Here is a 21,948-nt window from a genome sequence, read left to right on the forward strand (position 1 = left end):
CCATGGCCGTGGCCGTTAGGCAATCCGGGGAAAGCTGGACCGGATGATGTCATCGCTCCACTGCCGGGCCCGAGCTTGGGATCTTCGTGCGAATGGCTTCCACTCCCTGCATTTATTGGCAGGATGCATGCGGGGTTCATGCTGGAGGATCGTCCTGGTATCGGCGTGCTGCCTCGTTGTGGGAGATATCACAGCGAACCCGGACTCCGTACATGGATCTACCTAGTAGCAGGCTAGCAGCGTTGCCACTAGCTGATCCGTGTATGTACTCCGGAGTATGGTTGGAAATCACGTCTAGTATAGAACGGATCAAGGTATTCTGCTCACTCCCTGGTCAGATATAGGTGGGCTCCAATATGTGGTCTCACGATTCTTTCCACCAATCACGTACAATGCTCCATACCCCTGCGGCCCTGGATCAGGACAGGAACCCGTCCCATTTCTCCGAGTCAGTACCTGCAAGGAAGGTAAAACATAGGGGACTTTGGTCGTTCATTGAGACACGAAATCTCCTTGGCCAAACATGCCCTACAATCCAAAGTGTGGTAATTTGGTGTAGGCTCCTAGTCGTGATTTAAGGCATCCTCATCGACGAAGAGATGCAACGAACATTCTGATACAGCCAATTACGGCCAGAGAGCAGCGTCCTTTTCTTTTTTGTGAAGTTCAAAGGTCGCACCCATAGTGCGATATATCCGACGAGATGGACGCCTTCTGAATGCCAGAGCTCATGAAGCCATCTCCGTCGAAGAGATCGGGATTCGGGAAATTCGGCGATACTTTTTTCCCAGGCCATGCCCTAGTTTGGTATGTCGTTGGATCTAGGTCCATGTACATAGGTAATTTTCCATGTTGTATGGATTTATCACACCATGTACTAGTTCCTGAGATATCACCTGCCTTTATTATCACTGGATTAGAAAGTTACTCACTCGATTACTGTGGGTATTTTCCCTTTATGATGAGCGAATCCGAGGGATATGGGGGAACTTGGAAGAAATATTGGATATGAGCACCAAAAGGACTGAACCACATCTCTCCACTCAAATGAAATATCGAATGCATCGTAACTACCCTAATGGGAATCGATAGTATGGTTGGCTCCAAATTTTTGGTAGAACGTAACCCCGGAAAGACAAAGGCAACGGGCAACAAAGGGCATCTCTTTGTATCCAATGTGAGTAACAAAGCGCTTGAACAATCTCAATTCTGGGTTTGCTCGGATCCTCATTGTCAGTAAGACCGGGTCATAATCAAGCAGCATCCACAACAATGCAGTTAGCAACTTCGAAAGCAGATTTTCAAAGATCCATTGGTGTCGATATCGGAGATTCCAGAATACCACCTGATAAAAAGGTATAAAATCTTCGAGCACGATTGAGACAGCAGTGCAAAAGAAATCTGCAGCCTTCCGATCATCTCTTGCATTCTTCTCCTCTATTGCTTCTGAGCTCCCACCTTCATATCGACATCATTTCGCATTGACTATGTCTGAACCGAAGAAGCTGCGCAAGCGTTGCAAGGCAAAGCGTTGGCTGAGAAGCTGGGTCTTCACGCCTTTTGGGAACGTGAAGATCAAATTGATCCATAAGATCGAGCGGAGGCGGAGTCAAAATATCCCAGATAGCGACCTAAAACGAATCGTGCTTGATGCACTGAGTGATCGCTATCCCACTCGCCATTTTCGGGGCCGCAATGAGAGCATATCGACCCCAGGAAGAATGTCGCCGTTCAGCGATGAATATAGCCTATCTGTCGTGGACCTTGAGAGTTCAATTTCCTCCAGAAGGAACGAGGGTCAGCAAGAGCATTCCTGTAGATGGAGGAGGTGCAATGATCAGCCTGAAAGAGTCACTCTTGCCGTGGCAACCCTCCAACCTCATCATCGCATTGATCCTCGCAACACTTGGCGAGGAGATTTTGATGGGCCTACAGTACTTCAGGTCATGAACCCCGATTTCTCTTCTGATTCAAGTAGTGAAGACCACAACTCCCCGAAAGCACAAATCATTCACACGTATGAAACTGAACACATTCTGTGCGAGCCTCCTGCGATTGTTGTAACAAGCCCAGAATTCCGTTCTGAGATCCTCAGTGAAGACGGGCAGTTGAAGCAGCTACGTACAGATGAGAACGTGAGTCACCCATTCATTGCAACTGTTACCCCTTGTGTCCCGGGTCTGTATTTTATAGATCGGCCGGATCCCCCGTTATCCTGTCTCATCACGCAAGCTCTCCGGGACTCCAACTCACCCATTGTCGCTCAAAAGGGCATCTGTTCATGTTCACCCTCTGCTCATCTTTCTCATTCGATTGACTTTGATATGTTCTCAGTCGATATGTCACCATCATCCATCATTCACAGCAGACTACCCAAGTCTGCCACAGAAAACATAATGAATCGAGCGTACAGAAAGCAAGATACTTTCCTGATGCATCGGGCAAAGGTCTCCGATGCAGACCTACGGCCTCGGCCACTCAACATTCGCAAAGGTGCACTTCAAGAGAAGATCCGAAATGGGACTCTGCAACCCCTTCCCATAAACACATCCCATGGGGCAATAGCCCATGCAAAACCACCATACAATCTCTACCACAAAATTCACCATGGTTCACCTTCATTGCCTCCTTCGACATCTGATCAACCACGCATCACTTCCACCTGCGTGTCTTCATATGAGCCAACAACTCCCAGCGATCTTCAGCTGGGAGGCTATCGCCCATCTTCCTTATGCAATAATTGGGTGGAAGCCCAAGCGAGATACCATGCATTCTATACCCATCCCTCCCAGTTCAGTGGCCTCAGAGGCCCACAAGGTGGATCTCGCCCGCCTGGATACCCTGTGGCCGGCTCCCCATCATATGGTGTCTTCCTTGAAGGTTTATTCACCCCTCCGGAACCCGATCGACCTGCTTCAAATGAACCATTGCCGGGCTTGGCAATGAGCCTTTCTGCGGGTACAGTGGCACGATGTCGCAGAAGGCTAGATGGCCAGTCAGACTGAAAGTAAGGTCGCTGGAGATCAGGTCAGTTTCTTCTCATGTTTTCATCCTTTGGAACTCATTTATATCCATTAGTTGTGCATCTTATTTCTTGACATCTATGTTGCGGTTTTGATAGGGATTTTGGAATTTATTCTACCACCAGCGTAATCATTCAAGCGCAACTTTGATTCTGTCCAATTTGGAATGTACTATTTTAATTTACTGCAGATACTCGTCAATTTAGCGGGCGAATCAGCTTGCAAACGGCATCGACATCTTATGTGACGGGATACAGTGTACTCTCATTTTCCCACATCTTTCAGTTTCAACACCTACCACGGCCTCTGCAGTTGCCATGACCGGCGGCTAGCTGGTATGTGAGGAATCCCTGGTGGACACGTAGGTATGAATTGATAACCTGCCATGGCAACTGTTGAGTCGCCGTAGTACTTCCTTTTGGATTGATACATGACTTATCACCTGTTTGACGCAGTAATCTCTGAGCTTGATCAGACGTGCTGCGTATTTGATGTCTACTTGGGCCGACTTTGCGTTGGATGCAACCAGGCACTATGTTCCGGTGCATTACCTACATGTATCAATGTGAGTAACGCGCTGAGATTCTCCAATAGACCTACCAGATAGAATTAATATACTGGGCAGAAAGTTCATGAGCTGCTGACTGCTAGATCAAAACATCCACGAGAATGTTCCTCGCGTTCAGGAAGGTTGTATCCCGTTGTGGTAGTTGCTTGAGCCTGATACCCATCACTCTATATGCAGAACATCGAGGCCATCAAGGCATGTGGGAGTTCTAAACAGGAAACTTGCATAATCATTCGAATCTGGAATTTAATTTGATGCATTAAAAGAGAAAAAAATCGGTGCGATTTGTATATGTTGACGAGACGGATGATACTGTATGGATTGGGATACCTCAAAGACATAGATCGGCATACACGCATGCACGCAGTCCGTCTTCTACACCATGACTCACCATCATCCATGACAAGTCTACCGGCCAGTAAATTCAATTAATCATCTGATTCTTCTCCATTCCATCGATTCTACAGACTCCATTTCCAAGGCAGTTGCAAAGATCGTGATGCTGCAACGGGCGTGAGATCACGTTCTCCACTATGATTTCATGATGCGGTCACGCTTCCCAGTATACAGCGACCGAGATCAAGTATAAGTACGAGTGATAATTGCTCTCAATCCCATTTCTGCTCATCAGAAAATCTCAATTCTACCCAAAACCACATTCTCAAATTCCCATCTTTCTACCAAACCAATCAAAATGGTCCGCGGCGCAGAGTACGATAACGGTCTCCCCCAGAGCGACAACCCTATCGAGAACGGTCCCAACAAGGCCCACGGTATTGGCAATGAGGTAAATCTTCCGCAGCAATTCCAGTTTGATCTGCAGTGTCTAACAAACTCACAGCCTGCCGACTTGAGCCGCTCCCACAAGGCTGCCCCCATGCCTGAGCAGACTGGCTCCGGTCGCGATGTCTTCCCTGGCTTGCCCACTGCTGGCTCAGCTCACCCCCATGGCGGTGCTGCGAAGCCCTTGTCCCTTGATGAGAAGAACACTGCTGGTAAATAAGTGGTGGATGCATGACTGCTACGATGTTATATGATTTGTGGGGATGGCTAGGATCTTGTATGATTATTCGCCGGAGTTCGTCATGTTGTATATCCTATAATTGATATTCGCAATTGTGAGATTTAGGCCCCTATCCTTAGAGCGAGGGAAGATAGTATGCAAATGCAAGCAGATGCCAGTTCAATCGGCGCTTTGATGCAAAACGCTTCAAATGTAATATATTAAATTGAAAATCATATCAGCGGTGGGAATCAGACATCTCTTGTCCACAAACGCCGGGCTAAACTCTATAAATGCGAGTTGAGACAGTTACGTTGTAGCGGCAAATGACAAAATGCGTGTAACCCGGGAATGAGCATGTAGACGAGAAAGGAACACAACGAAAGGGGATTATATGTATAAGGGTAAAGGGTAAAGGGTAAAGGGTAAAGGGTAAAGGGTAAAAGGTAAAGGGTAAAGGGTAAAAGGTAAAGGAGCGATCAGGACTTGGTGGAATCAGAGCCGTCGTCCTGTTCTTTCTGCTTTTCACTCGCCGGCTCAGATTTCTGGGGCACGCTGGTGATCGTCTTGGCTCGCACGACTTCAAGGAGCTTGTTGCCAACCCCACTGGCGCCTTCGATCTTGCTGAGTTTACTCCGGAAGTGCTCAATATCGGTTTCCATCCTGTTAATTTGGTTAGTATGGGCCATGGCTAGGATCCGAGTGGTTTGAACTGACCTCTTCTTTCCAGCATCTGTCTGCACGTCGGCCTCGTTGAAGGCCTTCATCCATTGATCACGGTAATTGTTGAACACAGGTACCATGATCATGTCGACCGTCATATCTGGAAGATGCTTGCTCAAGACACGATGTAAAGTGCCTGTTTCTTTCGCTAAGACTTCCATGTAAGCATTCACAGCGCGTGATGCATCCTTATTATCCCAGTCGATCTTCTTCATCGCGTTCACGTGCACCGAGGAGCGAGAGCTCATGATATCGACTAACTTCTCGTGAATACCACTCTGATGCTCTTGACATAGTCGCTTGACTTTGTCAAATTCCGCCATCAAGGGGTTGGCCTGACCGTGGCGCCGGACAAACTCTCGTACATAAGGAACCAGAGCAATGACAAAGCTCAATGCCTGTGATGAGAGGGCGAGGTGCTTAGTCGTAATATTTTTGAGTCCTGCACTACGTGTAGCGCCAGCGCCAAGAATCAATTGCGATGATCGCGAGTTGAACAGCTTGAGGATATCAAGTAGATGTGGAGCAATATCCTGAATCATGCTAGGGATGTTCGACATAAGAAATTCGAACTCTTGGATGCTGTGCATCATCGCGACAGCAGAGTCAGGTAGGATGTACTTCTGCTCGTCGATAACCGCGCTGCGAACTTTAGACTTGTCGGTCCCGTTTGCAGTATCAGCAGGCTTGTCCTGCTCGTTTCTAGCGCCTTGAATCCAAATCTTGGAAGCTTCCACCCAAGCGTCGACGTCGTGGGTGCTTGCGTCTAGAATCCTTGCCAGGATAGTATTCTCGGCATCACCGAAATCTCGTGCGTCCCATCGATCAGAATCCATAACATTAACAATTTGATGGCGTTGGCCATCACCGAAACGTGTGATGAAGTCACGGATTTGGTTTCCGACAATGGTCTTTAGTGCATTGCCACTGCGGCCCGAGATGGCCTCACACTCATCGGCGAACAGGCGGTTCAAAATGAAATATTTCAAAAACTCCTCTTTTGAAAGTTGAGCAGTCTGTTCTGATCGAACTTTCAGAACCTTTGTTATTTGGGATTGGGCGATATCAACTGCTTGACCAAGTAAACTCGACATGTCCAAAACCTGGAGAATCTCATCTTGGGCCATATCAGAGGCTGTTGGTCCGATCTGTGGAGACTTGATAGCCTGGTTGATACTTTGGGGGTGGGACTTCGTGGTGGTGACTTGACACCAGAAGCCGGCGAATTCCCCAGACCGCTGGCAATATCCAGAAGGATTTTAACTTGGACGCTGAGTCGCCTAAGTGATTCGCTAATCCCGGTGTATACATTAACCAACATTGCATAAGCATCATCTGGATCAAGTGCGCGCAGGTTTCGAGCAAGAATTGATGACTTCTCTTGCTGGCTTAGCTGATGACCGCCATGCGTTGACAGCGACACCATAGATTCATTATCATCATCACTAGAACTGGGCAAGTGTTTGCGAATAAGTCCCTTCATTTCTCGTAAGACAGCGGTTTTGAAAGAAGTTGCCGCTGGCATCGTATAGTGAGCACGCGCAAGCCCATTGAGTTGAGTGTTCAATTGGGATCGCAAGTCGTTATCAAAGTTCATGTATGCAGGTGATGCCGGTACTCCAGACCGGTGACTACCGCGCTGCCGTTGGAAGGAATTTCCCCACCGCTGCAAGGTTACGCTTGATGGCACATTTTGGACATGCTGTCGTAAATCTCCCAGAAGATCGTTCAGGAATCGGGATTCATAGCCCATGCCGATGCGCTGGCGAAGTTGTGCAAGGTCATCAGATGCTCCCTGAAGGGCCTTGATGCCTCGCAGGTCAATAATGCGTTTGGGAGCACCATCTTCATCCTCCGAAGCAGAACGATTAGAACCCTTTTCACCAGACATCAATTTTTCAACTTCCTCGAGCCCATCGGCAGCTTCTTCGATGTCGCCCTGTTCCACAAGACTTTCGCAACGAGAAACTGATTCGACAACCTCGCGAAGCTGAGCCACGGCAGCTGCTAACATTCGTACATTTTCTCGCCGCCTTCTCAAATTGACAACCTTGAGACCACCCAGAGCCATCTCTTTGTCGATCTTCTGCAGGTCCTTCCTCAATACTTGTATTCGGTTGACAGAATCAGCTGCTTCTGCGTGTAACTCCCGGAGCGAACCTAGTGCAGTGAAGAAGGATTTTGATGCTGTAGAAATGGACGAAATAAGATGGATCTCCACAGTATCCATGTACCACGAGAGCTTTTCTTGTAGAATAGCATTAGTAGCTAGTGCTTTTCTTCCAGTCTGCACTGGCTCCGCAAGTAATCCATTGACGTTATTGTCGTCTTTGGTCGGTGGTCTCGGCGGCTTCACTACATCCGATTTTTCCGATATCACATCGAATGTACGCGGGTTTTCTAAATGGAAGCCCTCCTCGAAGTAGACTGGGGGGATTGTAGATAGAGGAGTCACTGCAGGTGCGCGACCTCGGCCACCGGATGGGCGTCGGCCACGAGTATCATATGGCGAAGATGATCTGGAACTGATTGACATGACCGAGGACCTCCGTTCGGGGGACCATGGCATTAATGAATCTCGATCCGAGTCCGGCTTAGGAGACCTAGCTGCCTGCGCCGGCTGGGTATCCTCCACCGCGCCTTCCTTCGGTTGTTGAAATACATCGTATAGAGTCCCCACTTGTGAAAGATATGGCTGAAAGACCTTCGAATCAACGTGTTTGATGTTCGTCAGAGTTACCGGAGGAATATCGCGAGTTGATGGAGGCTTGAATCCAGCAGAAGATGTAGTACTATAGGCCGACAGACCGGTGCGAATGATTGGGGGCTGGAGGAGCGTTGAAATGGCTGAGTGGTCATTAACAAATGAATCATGAGATAGTTAGGATGCCCGAATTCACTAACCATTTTGTCCAGACTCCGCGATTGATCCATGGTAATGAGAAGAGTCCAGAACACCCCCAATGCTCACTATTGAGCTCGCGGTAGATCCCCTCCTCAGGGGAAACCGCTGGGGGGCACGCGCGGAGATTCCAGCTGGCTTGTTGAATAAGAGATTGAAGGAGATGAAGCTCCAGATGCCAAGCTATCAATTGATTTTCGTGGATTCGTTGATGACATGACTGCCACGAGCCCGATCGGACGGCCACCGTGGGAGGGTCGATCGTTGAGATGTTCCGTGTTATCTGATCATGACAGTGGATAAACTCCAGGCCTTAGAGCTTTGACAGGCTCTGGTTTAGGTTCCAATGCTGATGAAGGCAGCTTCGGCGATTCGCAATTTTGGTCCGACTTCCCTGGGTCCTGGGAGCAGATTGCGTGTGATGTGGCTTTATTTCCATCAAGCTGGCCATGGCTCCCCAATCGGCCAAAACACTAACGCCGGCCCGGGGGGGTTCCCCGTGCTGACTCAGATAATGTGTGCCTCAGGCCAATATTGACAGTCCCAAAGTTAATCCATTTCATGCCTCAGGCAGTTGATGACTCAGAAACCACTTAACGCGTCCATGGGCGAATAATCCACGCGTCGCGTTCGGCCACACTAACCAAAAGTTCTTGAAGCCTCCCTTCCGCTAAATCATCCACACTCCAACCTGCCATATTTGCGATCCCCTACAGCATGGATAGACGCACCCCCTATTCTTTGAGCGTGCTCGCGCCCAGCACAAATGGTGTCGATGAAGATCGCACAATTATTGAGACTCGGCTCCGGGATTTCGTGCTAGAATTCCAGCTGGATAATTCATTCGTTTACCGGTAAACATCTCACTTCACGAGGGTTCAATGGACGCTAATTTATGATTCAACAGTGATCAATTACGGCAGAATGCACTTGTAAAACAATACTACTGTGATATTGATATCGCCCATCTGATCTCCTACAATGAAGAGTTGGCCCACAAACTCACCACCGAACCCGGCGACATCATTCCCCTTGTAGGGTTCCTGTCCTGAATCTTATCTCTGATCTCAACTAACTTGAAATAGTTCGAGCTCGCTCTGAAGCAGTGTACTGCGCGCATTGTCTACCCCGGGCAGCGAGATATCATACTCCCCTCTCACCAATTGCTCCTACACTCCTCCGCGTCGCACATTTCAATTCGTGACCTCACTGCCACTAATATCTCCCACCTCGTTCGCATTCCTGGAATTGTGATTGGAGCTTCCACAATATCCTCTAAGTCCACAGTCGTTCACATTCGTTGTAAGGGCTGTGACCACAGCGAAAACATCCAGGTCGATGGTGGATTCGCCGGCCTGTCGCTACCACGTCGTTGCGGCCGACCCAGAGGAGAAAATGACCAACCTAACGAGCAATGCCCCTTGGATCCTTACGTCGTTCACCATGAGAAATGCCAATTTGTGGATCAGCAAGTCCTCAAACTTCAAGAAGCCCCTGACCAGGTCCCGGTCGGCGAGCTGCCGCGACACGTGCTTATTTCTGCAGATCGATACCTTGCTAATCGAGTGGTTCCTGGTTCCCGTTGCACAGTAATGGGTATCTTCTCGATCTACCAGGCGAAGGGTGGAAAGAAGGACGCTGCTGTGGCCATCCGCAACCCCTACCTCCGCGCAGTGGGCATCACCTCCGATCTCGACCAGACAGCAAAGGGCGCCTCGGTCTTCTCTGAGGAGGAAGAACAAGAATTTTTGGAGCTCAGCAGACGGCCTGATTTGTACGACGCGCTCGCCCGAAGCATTGCCCCTTCCATCTATGGAAATGCGGATATCAAAAAGTCCATCGTCTGCCTGCTTATGGGTGGCTCAAAGAAGATCCTTCCCGATGGAATGAAGCTACGTGGTGACATCAACGTGCTTATGCTGGGTGACCCTGGTACGGCCAAGTCTCAGCTTTTGAAGTTCGTCGAAAAGGCTGCGCCCATTGCCATCTACACCTCCGGCAAGGGTTCTTCTGCTGCCGGTCTCACAGCTTCCGTGCAGCGAGATCACACCACACGCGAATTCTATCTTGAAGGTGGTGCTATGGTGCTCGCTGATGGCGGTGTTGTGTGTATCGATGAGTTCGACAAGATGCGTGATGAGGACCGTGTAGCCATTCACGAAGCTATGGAACAGCAGACCATTTCTATTGCCAAGGCCGGTATCACCACAATCCTCAACTCGAGAACGTCGGTTCTGGCTGCCGCCAACCCTATCTTCGGTCGATACGATGATCTCAAGACCCCCGGTGAGAACATCGATTTCCAGACCACCATTCTGTCCCGTTTCGACATGATCTTCATTGTCCGCGATGACCATGAGCGTGGCCGCGATGAAAAAATCGCCCGCCACGTCATGGGTGTGCACATGGGTGGTCGTGGTGTGGAGGAGCAAGTGGAGGCTGAGATTCCCGTGGAGCAGATGAAGCGCTACATCAGCTACTGCCGCAGGTTTGTTGTCACCTAGTATTGAATCACTTGCCGAATATATGCTAATATCTCTCTAGTCGTTGCGCACCCCGTCTGTCGCCCGAAGCCGCGGAGAAACTCTCCTCCCACTTTGTCTCTATCCGAAAGCAAGTCCACCGCGCTGAGATGGAATCCAACACCCGTTCCTCCATCCCGATCACCGTGCGTCAACTCGAGGCTATTGTCCGTATCTCCGAGTCCCTCGCCAAACTTTCTCTCTCTCCTATCGCCACCGAAGCCCACGTGGATGAGGCCATTCGCCTGTTCCTGGCGTCCACCATGGACGCCATCACCCAGGGTGAAGGCCAAGGCAGCAAGGAACTCATGGAGTCAGCCAGCAAGATTGAAGATGAACTGAAGCGTCGCCTGCCAATTGGCTGGAGCACAAGCCTGGCGACCTTGCGCCGGGACTTTGTCGACGCTAAGCAATACAGCGAGCAAGCACTTAATCGGGCACTGGTTGTCTTGCAGCGCCGTGACACTATCCAGATCCGCTCTGGTGGATCTCAAATCTACCGTAATGGAGTTTAATCTGTGACTTATTATGATGTTAATGTGTTTCTGTTATACACCTGGTATGTGTGCTATGGGACGGGTTGTCGATTCTGTACATCTGTTGGCCTTGCAAGGCATGGGAGTTTGCAAGCGGTGTTGGGCGTGTTTGATATCGGGTTTTGAGCAGATTTTATAAGACCAATTGCATCTTTTTCCGCCATGTTTTACAAGTCTTACCATTTCCTTTTTCCTGCACAAGTTTCTTAGGCAACGTAGATGTACCTGGCAGCCCGGATGCGCCTTCCAAGCCTGGAAGCAGCTGTGCCTTCCTGTTTGGGAAGGAACTCGTCGCCCACCCTGGTGACCCTCGTCGCCTTCAGCCCCAGGATATAAATACCCTCTCCTCTCCCCAGATTCTTCTTCTTCTTTTCTTCCTTCTCCACTCCCCTACCCCCTCCACCCCGTTTTGCATGTATTCCCGTCCCCCTTCCTTTCCTTTCTCATCTCTCTGCCCCACTCCTTATCCGCTGTGCTGTCATATATTTGCCTGGGCCCTCTTCGGAGGATTTCACCTTTCTTCCCCTTGGGACTTTGTTGCGCTGTGGGAAAGGTAGGGCACGAAGCAAGTCTGGGATGACCCGAGCTGTGCAAGCGCCTTTTGTTCAACACATTAGGAAGAACCTCCCTCGGCCGCTGCGGATACAGTTCGTCCTGCCCACAGTAGCCGCTGTTCCCCTCCAAGCCTTGACCCCATTCCTTCCTTACACCTTGAATTGGGGAGTCTTACCCAGTTGCATGGGGCCTGTATGCAACACCTGAGCACGACTTGCACCTCTACGTGGTGTTCAGGATGAGTAGCCTGCATGGTGAAACCAAGCAAGTCTGTGTATATAGCTTTCAAATGAATGATGTTCAATGTCCTCGCTTCAATCTTGCATCGTATGTTTGTAAATGGTCTGCCTCTCTCCGTATCTAGTCTTTCCGGGGTTGATTGATGAGGTTCATGGAGGGAGTGTGCTATGTCTATAGGTACATAGTATGTCGTATTTAGTCTATTAGATGAATTGGTGTCTCTACGGAGTACTCTGTACTATTTTCGTTTATTGCTTCAGCTAATATATATTGTCTCCACTTGGGCATGCACAGCAGTTGATAGCATTTCAAAACAAAGGGGGCACCTGGGCAACCTTGGAGATCCTAGTGACTCAACACCTTTGTTACTCAATGCCCCTCACCAATCGCTAGCGCCGCAAGACATTGACATCCACAGCACCGTCTCCAAGGTGCGGTGAATTTCTCTCACAAGCGACCCACTTCGCCACATTTTTATGACCCCTCCATCAACCCCTCCATCAACCCCTGTCACAAGGCCCTGTCTAGCCACACGAACAACTGTACTGCCAAGAACCAACCATATGAGTGCTCAACCCGTGGCATAGCCAAATAAGCCAAAGAAGCCAAAGAAGCCAAAGCCAAACACAGCGTCTCCATAACGTGTCTCCATTATTAGGCACCAGCATTTTGGTTCCGGCTCGAAGCCCATTGGTCCAACCGGGTCCACTGGCTGTGGCTGTTCCCGCGCGCTGCCATGGGCTCTCACCTTGGCGTGCATACGGAGGACACAGTGCAACCTCTGGTCGGTCTGTGGCTGGAGTCTGATATGTTCTGCGCCACGATAACTGGACATCAATACGATCTGTACTCCGTACTCCATACTCCGTATCCCGTACGGAGTACATCGCGGGGAGCTGGACAAGACACCACCTGCAGCTATTGGGAGTGTGCTCCACTTCTCTGAGGTGTCAGCTATGGTCCCATTCTATCCACTTCCCTTCTGTACACCGTGTACTCCGTACTCCGTACTCTGTACTATGAGTGGGCTTCTTTGTCTCGAAACTCTTCCCCCTTTATACAGAATCCCCGCTTTGCCAATAATCCGTATTCCCAACAATTGCCCCGCCTGTGCCAGGATGGCTTAATCTGCATGACGTGCGACAAATTAGCCGGGGACAAGTGTCGGACAAGAACCAGGGGCTGATGCGACCAATCTTAGCGTAAGCCCGAATCGCGATTCGGGGTGTATCGCGCGCCTCTGGATAGGGTATATAAAGGGTGTCCACCCCCCAAGCTAATCCTATGATACTTACCCTCCACACTCTACTTTGCATTCTTCTCTCCCAAATCGACACCATGAGCTTCCACGCTTCCGCTTCCAACATTGAGCTTGAGGATGGCCACATCCTCAAGGCCGTCCTCCGCACCGAGGATGGTGACGAGCAGGAGTCCACCATGGATCTCAACCAGCACATCGGAAACGACAACGGTATGTCGCCTGTCCCCATCTTGTCTCTCCATTCTCCGCTCTTCCCCTTCGGGTCCCACTCGTTTGTGACAACCGTTCTAACTCTTTCCGTTTAGGTCACTTCCAATGGGACGGTGGAGACTTCCAGCACAGCGCAGAGGACATCAGCTTCAGTCTCGAGGGAGACGACGACGTGCCCGTTCTCCGTGCTGTCTTGCGCGACGTCGATGGAGAGGGACACAATGCCGATATCAACCTTTCCGAGCGCATCGGCAACGACAACGGAACTCTCGTCTTCAACTAGCGTCGGTTGTCGGCTCTGAACAACAAGGAGCTTTCATATCGTTGACGATATTGTCTGGCACAATTAGACGATCGTGGCATACATCCATGAACAAGTTCCTTCTCATTTCTCTTCATCCGTTTCGATTGTAGAGTGTTTGTCGTAAAACTCTATCGCAGAGTATGGACTTGGTCCCTCCAGTGAGGGGTTTCTTTCCATTGGCGGGGGATGTTGTAACAGCATAGACGGTCCTCAGAGACGAAGATTCCACGGTGCACAATGCTCAGGGTTCCCCATTGGCAACAGATTGATGGAGACGCGACACTTATTGTGTCAAAATTCCGATTCTGCAAAGGTGCATAGCGTTCAGGAGTCGGGTTCAGTTGAAATCGAATTTGTTGCCTGAATCTGCCTGAATCTGCCTGAATTTGCCTGATCTTGGACACCTCTTGACACCGCTCATTACTGTATTGTAAATCACAGCCCTTGATTGAAGCTGTCCATACTACATATATCCTGAGAAGAGAAGAAGGTATCTATAAAGATGACTTCTTAAAAATGCCTTTAGGAGGCAGTCAAAAAGACTACCAATAAGACCGCTAAAAAGACATTGCAAGCCTGCAAACGCAGCCGACGATGTGAAAAGCTTCATTTTGCCTACTTTCCAAGGTTGGACTAAGGTTCCCTTGGTGAGGCATTGATTAAGGTCTCTGTCATAGCAATTCATATATTCAAATTTTTTGCCAGCCCAAAATCCAGCCATATCTAGGCAAAAAATTCGATTGCAATTGAAACCGGCCCCTGAGCGCTATACAGTTCCCCAGGCGCACATGAGAGCCTGCTCAACTCAAGGTTGACTAGCAATGCATATGGTAATGTTTCTTTTGACGGCGGAACACAGCAGGGATTCCTAAGAGCGAGACATTATACCGTGGCCATGACCGCAGTCTCCCCTACATGCAACTCCCATTGCCCTGGTTCTGGCCCGAGGACTCGAGGAGCTTAAGCGCGAACAGTTGGCAAACCGAAGTGTCTCGAGATATAGACACAACCTCGTATTGCCTTCCAGATTGCAGCTACACCGCAGTTCAACCGGGCCAACGCTTTTGTGTAAGTAGCTAGACACCAGCCTGCTATGTAGATTTAGATGAAACACCATACGACTGCTATACGCAAAATCCTAAGTCGGACACTACATCCCAGATGTCGCCTCATCACCAGGTCTATGATCTGCTGAGACAGGTATGAGGATTATCTTTATTATTCCTCTACGGTAAATATGGTAATCCTTGCATATCTCTTACTTACGTGTCAAATCTCTATCACTTGTGTATCATTGTATAGCTGTGTGAGCCGACGCTGCCCTCCATTAATCGATGCCTTCTAGATAGCGTCTTGATTTTACGCAGCTTCCTATTCGGGATGCGACTACTTGTTTTCTTTTTTCTCTCTCTTCCTTCCTCTTTCTCCCTCTATGTCCCTTCTGGTTCCTCTTCCACCCGGACATTCCCATACTCTTCTTCAATTCGCCAGCATAAGTGCACAGAAATATCGAAATGTCACCAGGATCACCGAGTTCTCCTAATCAGCGCGTACGGTCCACCAGTCCCTCACCCGGGTCGGGCGTGGAGGTGTCTGAGTCTCATGTATTGACTCGCCTTGACGCTCCTCTGCCCCCACGACACCATCAATCCGTCACAAGTTCGCCTACAAATGTTCAGCCTAGTGCCTCAAAGAAACGAGCGCGCTCTCCGTCCGAAACACTAGATTCGGCCCCCGCTCGGGAAACAAGAAGAGAAAAAGGTCGGAAGTTTTGTGGCGAGCTGGGCCACAAATTTGAAGGATCGATCGCAATTACCACTCGCGCGGAGGCCATGCAAGTGGCGTACAGGATCCACGGTCTCCCGGTACCAGAGCAGGTGACTAGCCGGGTAATCCTGTTTGGGGATGCCTGTATCCGCAATCGTCGCGGTGCCGTAGGCATCGTTTGGAAAGCGGGAGGGGCTGCTTCGAAGTGGGATGGACTGGGGGTTGCTTTCCACGAGAAGACAGATGACACCAGCGCACTGGAGCTATATGCAGTTGGATGTGGGCTGAAGTTTGCGCTTGACAATATTGATAGCGCTGAGTACACTGTCTCCAGGGATGATCCTGCCGACACAAATTTCTTTCGTCCAAAAATGAGACGAACAGGGTCTCATTCGCATATGATGAAGAGGGAAGTATTTGTGTTTACCGACGAGGAGACTGTCTTGAGGCGCCTTAACGGGGATGTGTCATATCATGGTGATGGACCTTATGGCACCCAGATTCGAGCTATCTGCGAGCTATCTGTGCTGTTAGCTCAACGCGATATACATGTTGAGTTGCATCTGAGCCCTGGTCATAGCCACATTCCAGGCAATGTTGCTGCAAATGATATGGCGAGGAAAGCTCAAAGAGAGCTCTTTGTCCTTGGCCACAACGACGAGCCCCCAAGGGATGCCTCGACCAGCGAGGTTGAAACATTCAGGGAAACAGTGCTGATTGACTCTGCGGCTGTAACTAATCAGCCTCATCCAGCTGTTCCCTCAAACCTGCCTTTGAAGCTTTCCCTGCTACTTCAACCTCGTCAACTTCCCATTTACCCACCACAACCTGCTCCTCCTTCGCGTTCTCCCCCCGACCCATCCTCTCCCTTCCCTATTTCCCCTCCTCCCCCCACCTCGCAGCACAAGGCTCTGTAGTCTGTGCTGCGATCTATGCCCTTTATCTCCGTTGTGGAGCTTCTGTGTCACGGACGATTGATTATTCATCATGTCACGGGTCAGCACACGTCCACGGGTATGAACCCGCTAGTTAGTTAATCAAAGAATCAACTTCTTTTCACCTTTCCATAACATTCTGTGACGGACATGTGACCGTTTGGGTCACGTGCGACGCCTCCGGCGTCAGTAGCTTGTGGTAGTGACGGGAAGAATCACGGTGTCCCGTGATAATTGTTATCAAAGGGGTTTAGTCCGAAAAGGACGGAAATTCACGGCAGAATAGGAAACCACATCTCCTGTCATATTCTTAGCTAGAACATAATTTATCAACAATTCATACAAAGTTGCAGTCCATCGTACAAAGACCTGTTTAGGTCTGAATTCTAGTGTTTTGATTCTTTTCGGATTTCCAGTCAAGTTGTTAGTTGAGAATTACATTGTTTCAACGGGATGGGAGAATCATGGGTTCACCGTCCGGAAAGGGGCACTATTTTTATCAAGGAGGGGCACCCCTCTGTTTTCTGTCTTTACCATCCATCCGAGAAGTTATCAAGAATACAATTTATCATCAAGTTTCATTCCGTCCTCATCAAAAAGATCTTCCTAGTCATCAATTTATCAAGTTGAGCGTTTTCTGCGAGGAAAGTAATTGTCTTGGCATAGCCCAGGTCGCGCCGCAAGCCCAGTCGTCTGGAGGACGCACGTCTGGTTAGACGGGGAATGGGCGCCAAGGGGTGGAGGCCCGAGATTTCCTCCGACAGAGACAGCTGAATATCATCATCTTTTCCTTCCCCTAGCCTTTCGTCGCTGCATCTTCCATTGTCTTGATATCTTCCTCCATGGCAGTAAAAAGGTGTAAACACCTGTGTGCAATACAAGTGTATGAGTGACCCCTCCTTATCTCCAGCTCCTCAAAGTTATGCTCCAAGAAAATACCTCCTATCTAGCCTGCTGCTATTGTCTCTATGCTACCATGGACCATCCAAGTCGTTGATCCTGAACTAGACTCCTGGACGAGTATCTCTTTTTATCAAATTTCCCTCCAGAGGGTCATTAAATCACTGTAAATTTATTCCTCCCAGCTGATGATTTCAAAAGCCCTATATTGCTTCATTCAAAATGTCATTCGAAGTTATTCCGATCATAAAAGCATGATAAAACTTGGTTACTTTTAACCTCACTTGAGTTTAGCGCCCGGCGGCATTTCCGTTAATGTGGGCCTGCCAAGGCCGGGCGGGTACCTGATAGCCCCATAATGAGCCAGGGGTGGGGTTGATACGGCGCGGGTCAGGTACTCCGTATAGGTATCAAACCTTGGAAGTCTGTGTAAGTTTTCCATATGATTGCTCGGAAACAAGGGAATTTCAAGAATCAAATCAGTGGTACAGTTGAATAACTGCACTGTGAACCACAGGGTCAGAAATCGGGAGTAGGTTTAGGAATGCCGAGATATTTGGTCCGAGTCCAGGAGTTGGCAAACTGAAAGGGCAATCTTTTTTTCTCTTTCAAAAAGGAAAGGATAAAATAGTAAAAAGTCATAAAAGAAAAAGCAAAAAGATAATATTCGACTTTTCCCATGGTCAGTGTAGTCTCCAGATTTTAGTAGCTGGTTATTGACTCATAGAATACCTATCTTGTGAAGAGGGGAACGCTCGATGGCAGTGCACTCTCTGGTACATGGGTCAATTGTGTAGCAGCATCCATCCAACAACAATTTACCAACTGCTGTAGAGAATGGTAAGTTATAGAGGGTAGTCCATGGAGTCAAATCAGAGGGGTGTAGGTGTGTATCATTGTCAACCTGTATCAACCTACTATATATATCCCCACGGTGCTTGTCTAACAAGAACGCAAATGTGCAAATGTCAGGATGAAGATCTGACAATAGTGGGAGACCTAGGTCCCCACTACACTATGTATCATTTTATAGCTGTGTGAGTCAACGCTAGCCTCTGTTGATCAATGCCTCCTAGCGAATTTGCTAATTATACCCGGCTTCCCGTTCTAGCTAAGAATAATAGAACTGATAGATCTCTGAGAAGACTGATAGCGCAAAGATTGACGCTTCTACCACGCATAACTATTTTCCTCAATCCTTTTCTCACCCTTCGCATTTTATCTTATTTAACCTTTGTCCAAAGATTCCCATATTCTTTAATCGGTGAGGATAAGTCCACAAAATTGTGAAACTGTCACCAAAGTCACGGAGGCAATCTAGCCGGCATATACAGTTTGCCAATCCACCACCGGAGTCCGATGTGGGAGGGAATCAGTCCAATACACTCAGCTGCATTAACCCCCAGCTGCCCGAGTAACCTCCCTCACTCCGGCCCAGCTTAGCAGGCCCGGGCTGGAGTATATATTTGTTGAGAGTATGAGGCGTGAGAGTATATATTGGAAAGAGAGTTGTACGCTAGGCTAAGTTTCGGCTATGTGGCCCAAGTCTCTAATAGGGAGCGGTCATATCGGTCATCCATGCCTTGATCACTGACAATTTTGAGAACCGCTATAACTGTTACCAGCCAAGTTTGATCAAAAGAATAAGAGTGCTATTTAACGACAATACTAAGTACAGAGAGGAAAGATGAAAGAGGGAAATCCGACGAAGCGTTCCTTTTCGTGGGATCTCACTGCAAACTCAACAAACTGAAAAGTCTCATACTCCCGATTTGGCAGGGACCTCCAACCCCACGCAACACCAAATGGTCACAATAAGGATTCTTTTGATGTCCCATCCGTCTTTCTTCCAAATCTCCTTCTTCCAACCCACATATCCAGCCGAGCCAAAGGTGAGACGCACTCAACCATCATGCCACACGAAGGATGGTTTCCAGCTGATACAGAATGCATCTCAAAAAGGATCCGGATTACTATCAACGTTTCCCTCAAATCACTGCTGATTTCAGGCATCAACCAAGGCTTGTGTCGATCGATATTGACTAGTGAGTGAGGTCCCGGTTTCTGAGAACTTAACATATTTTCATTATATCAAGCTGACCACCCTTATATCTAGCTATGCCAACTCACCCCTTCAGCCACGATGACCGAGTGGTCCTAAGAATTCTCAGGCATCGGGCCAGGCGGCGCTTAATTGCACGCCGGCAATTAAATGCGCACGGCAATCGCTTGGTAAGAGGCTACCAGCTCTTCTCGATGGTATATGCCCGACATCTATCACCCTCTGATGATGACGGTGTCTTTGAAGTCATTTGTCACCAAATACATGTTCTGCGAGCCGTAGCATTCGAGCTTCAGGCCGAGAAATTGCGAGATTTTGAGATATTGGGCGAAACTTTGGGGCCTGCGACACCATTGGTCGCAACTTAATATCCATCCAGCTCGATGATATGCGCTGGGGCTAGTTTGGATATGGTTAGCCTTATTGGCGATTTATGGTTCCATCTTGGGAGCTAATGAATGAGTCAATCAATGATACGGGGCTAATACGCACCCTCGAACACAAACTTGCTTCCCAATGTGGAAGAAAATAAATGTCAGACTTTTATGTCTAAATGTATGTATTCATTATCTGTCTTCGATAGAATATATAACCATAGAAGATTATGAACGACCTGGGAAGGAGGTATGGCACTGCGAACGTGTATAGCACTCAGGTGTCGGTTGCAATCGGAATCAGATTTGCTGCCTGAGTCTGAAGTTTACGCTCGAGAACATCGATGGTGCTGATTATTTTGTCACCGAAGAAACGCTCACTGACAAAACCTTCTTTGATCTAGGTATGGGGCGAACAATGTCCCGTGCCCATACGATGAAGAAGGGAGGGCTTTATATTCACTGATCAGAAGAATAAGTTGCGATACTTTAGCGGTGATATATTGTGGTGACGGACCCTATGCTACCTAAGCCCGGGCGATCTGTGATCTCTCGATTCTGTTAGCCCAGCGTGATATTCATGTTGGAATACATCGAAGTCCAGGCTATAGCGGAATCCCAGGGAACGAAGCAGCGTAAGATATGTCAACTCTCGAGCAGGGCTGAAAGAGACCTATTCGACATTAACCCCGACTACGAACGCGCAAGGCTTGGATTGGTCAGGGAATTGGAGACTCTCGGGGAAGCGGTGGTTGCTAAGTTTACAGTCGTGCATGAGGAGCCTGACCTTGCGGTTTCTTCCTCCTTGCCCCTTCGATTTGATTTGCCAGTTGGTCCGCGTCACCATGCCAGCTTGCTTTATGTCAGTGTCACCGTTTATGGCAGTAAAAGGGTGCCAATATGCGTCTCCAAATGAAGTATTTGAGTCGGATCTCGCACTGGGAAGCTTGAGAATGGAGTGATTCCCATCAGTTAATATCTGGGGAGCTCTCTGTCATTCAGTTTGGTATCGCCTGTGAACCCAATCAGACCGCAATAAGGATATGGTAGAAATTGCAAGCTTCAAGTCCCGTTTGGACCTGATAATTCCGGTCCGATGTGCATTATATTTGACCAAAAATTGATATCTTTCATCAAAGCCCCTATGGTGCAGTTAGTAGTCTACAGATCCAACCACTGCTGCTACCTATGTTCCTGGGTTCCTAGGCTAGCTCGTGATGCAAACTCCCTGGTTCGAGAACCTCGAGTACAGGCGTGTGCATCCCCAGGGGGCTTTCTCTTTTTTTGTTCTTTTTTCTTGATCTTTCGAGCTTATATCTGAGGCAACCAATCTATACATGATAGCTAAGTTTCCTTGGCGCTGATTAATACCGGAATAAACCTTGGAAGCCCTGACGGGTGGATCTTTCCCCTTCGATGTGGTGTGGAGCCCGACCCACTATATTCTTGATCCGACGTCCATTATATTTGACCCAAACGGAGTGCCTAGGCCCTATGGTGCAGTTGATAGTCTACGAACCTACCACTGCTGCTACCTAGGCTCCTCGACTAGCTAGTGATGCAAACTCCCTGATTCGAGTCCAGGCGTGTGCGTCCCCAACGGGGCTCCCTCTTTGTTTTCTTTTGTTTTTCGTAACAATCAATTTCGTTTTGTTCATATTTTACTTACACCTTTTGTGGTGTCTGATGAGCGTGTATTCCGGCACCTTAACCTCGCGTAAGTGTAAGACGGTAGTAGGAAGCCTGGCACATAGTTGCTGTTTCACTATCATATCTCAACTAGCAATCCGTCGGTGGCCAAACTGATATGGACGCAGCCAGTCAGTTTTGCGTAGTCACCCATTCCTTTGTGCATTCCTTTGTTCATTTTTTTATTTTTTTTTTCATTTTTTCCTTCTGTTGAGAAACATGGCTTCCATAAGTAGTCATATTTACTAACGAGATATAGCAAGATTTACATAGAGAGTGCAAATAGTTTATATGCATATGATTTTGCCAAACCAATAAACGCACTAGGGGGGTCTCGGGAATAGCAGGGTAGCATGGGTATATTTCACCACAGT

General features: G+C 48.6%; 6 protein-coding genes across 6 annotated transcripts; 5 read left to right on the plus strand and 1 right to left on the minus strand.

The window, feature by feature from the left end:
* Nucleotides 1–1,487: 1,487 nt before the first annotated feature.
* On the plus strand, nucleotides 1,488–3,005 carry N7457_001843 (uncharacterized protein; the record flags this gene model as incomplete). Its single annotated transcript, XM_057172889.1, has 1 exon — nucleotides 1,488–3,005. The coding sequence occupies one exon, from the start codon at nucleotides 1,488–1,490 to the stop codon at nucleotides 3,003–3,005; it is 1,518 nt and encodes a 505-aa protein (XP_057036792.1).
* Nucleotides 3,006–4,285: 1,280 nt separating this feature from the next.
* N7457_001844 (uncharacterized protein) lies at nucleotides 4,286–4,594 on the plus strand (the record flags this gene model as incomplete). The annotated part of the gene is made up of 2 exons (XM_057172890.1): nucleotides 4,286–4,378; nucleotides 4,433–4,594. 2 exons carry the CDS (start codon nucleotides 4,286–4,288, stop codon nucleotides 4,592–4,594), a joined length of 255 nt encoding a protein of 84 aa, XP_057036793.1.
* A 479-nt stretch (nucleotides 4,595–5,073) lies between these two features.
* N7457_001845 (vacuolar protein sorting-associated protein 54) lies at nucleotides 5,074–8,251 on the minus strand (the record flags this gene model as incomplete). The annotated part of the gene is given in 4 exon segments (XM_057172891.1): nucleotides 5,074–5,257; nucleotides 5,312–6,483; nucleotides 6,495–8,144; nucleotides 8,222–8,251. 4 exon segments carry the CDS (start codon nucleotides 8,249–8,251, stop codon nucleotides 5,074–5,076), a joined length of 3,036 nt encoding a protein of 1,011 aa, XP_057036794.1.
* Nucleotides 8,252–8,936: 685 nt separating this feature from the next.
* N7457_001846 (MCM DNA helicase complex subunit MCM5) lies at nucleotides 8,937–11,256 on the plus strand (the record flags this gene model as incomplete). Its single annotated transcript, XM_057172892.1, has 4 exons — nucleotides 8,937–9,073; nucleotides 9,127–9,253; nucleotides 9,305–10,707; nucleotides 10,764–11,256. 4 exons carry the CDS (start codon nucleotides 8,937–8,939, stop codon nucleotides 11,254–11,256), a joined length of 2,160 nt encoding a protein of 719 aa, XP_057036795.1.
* Nucleotides 11,257–13,356: 2,100 nt separating this feature from the next.
* N7457_001847 (CVNH domain-containing protein) lies at nucleotides 13,357–13,826 on the plus strand (the record flags this gene model as incomplete). The annotated part of the gene is made up of 2 exons (XM_057172893.1): nucleotides 13,357–13,543; nucleotides 13,639–13,826. The coding sequence occupies 2 exons, from the start codon at nucleotides 13,357–13,359 to the stop codon at nucleotides 13,824–13,826; spliced, it is 375 nt and encodes a 124-aa protein (XP_057036796.1).
* A 1,535-nt stretch (nucleotides 13,827–15,361) lies between these two features.
* On the plus strand, nucleotides 15,362–16,531 carry N7457_001848 (uncharacterized protein; the record flags this gene model as incomplete). Its single annotated transcript, XM_057172894.1, has 1 exon — nucleotides 15,362–16,531. One exon carries the CDS (start codon nucleotides 15,362–15,364, stop codon nucleotides 16,529–16,531), a length of 1,170 nt encoding a protein of 389 aa, XP_057036797.1.
* Between the last annotated feature and the right edge of the window lie 5,417 nt (nucleotides 16,532–21,948).

Source organism: Penicillium paradoxum, assembly GCF_028828445.1.
Source record: "Penicillium paradoxum strain IBT 22861 chromosome Unknown utg000002l_segment0_segment0, whole genome shotgun sequence".
Taxonomy (NCBI): domain Eukaryota; kingdom Fungi; phylum Ascomycota; class Eurotiomycetes; order Eurotiales; family Aspergillaceae; genus Penicillium; species Penicillium paradoxum.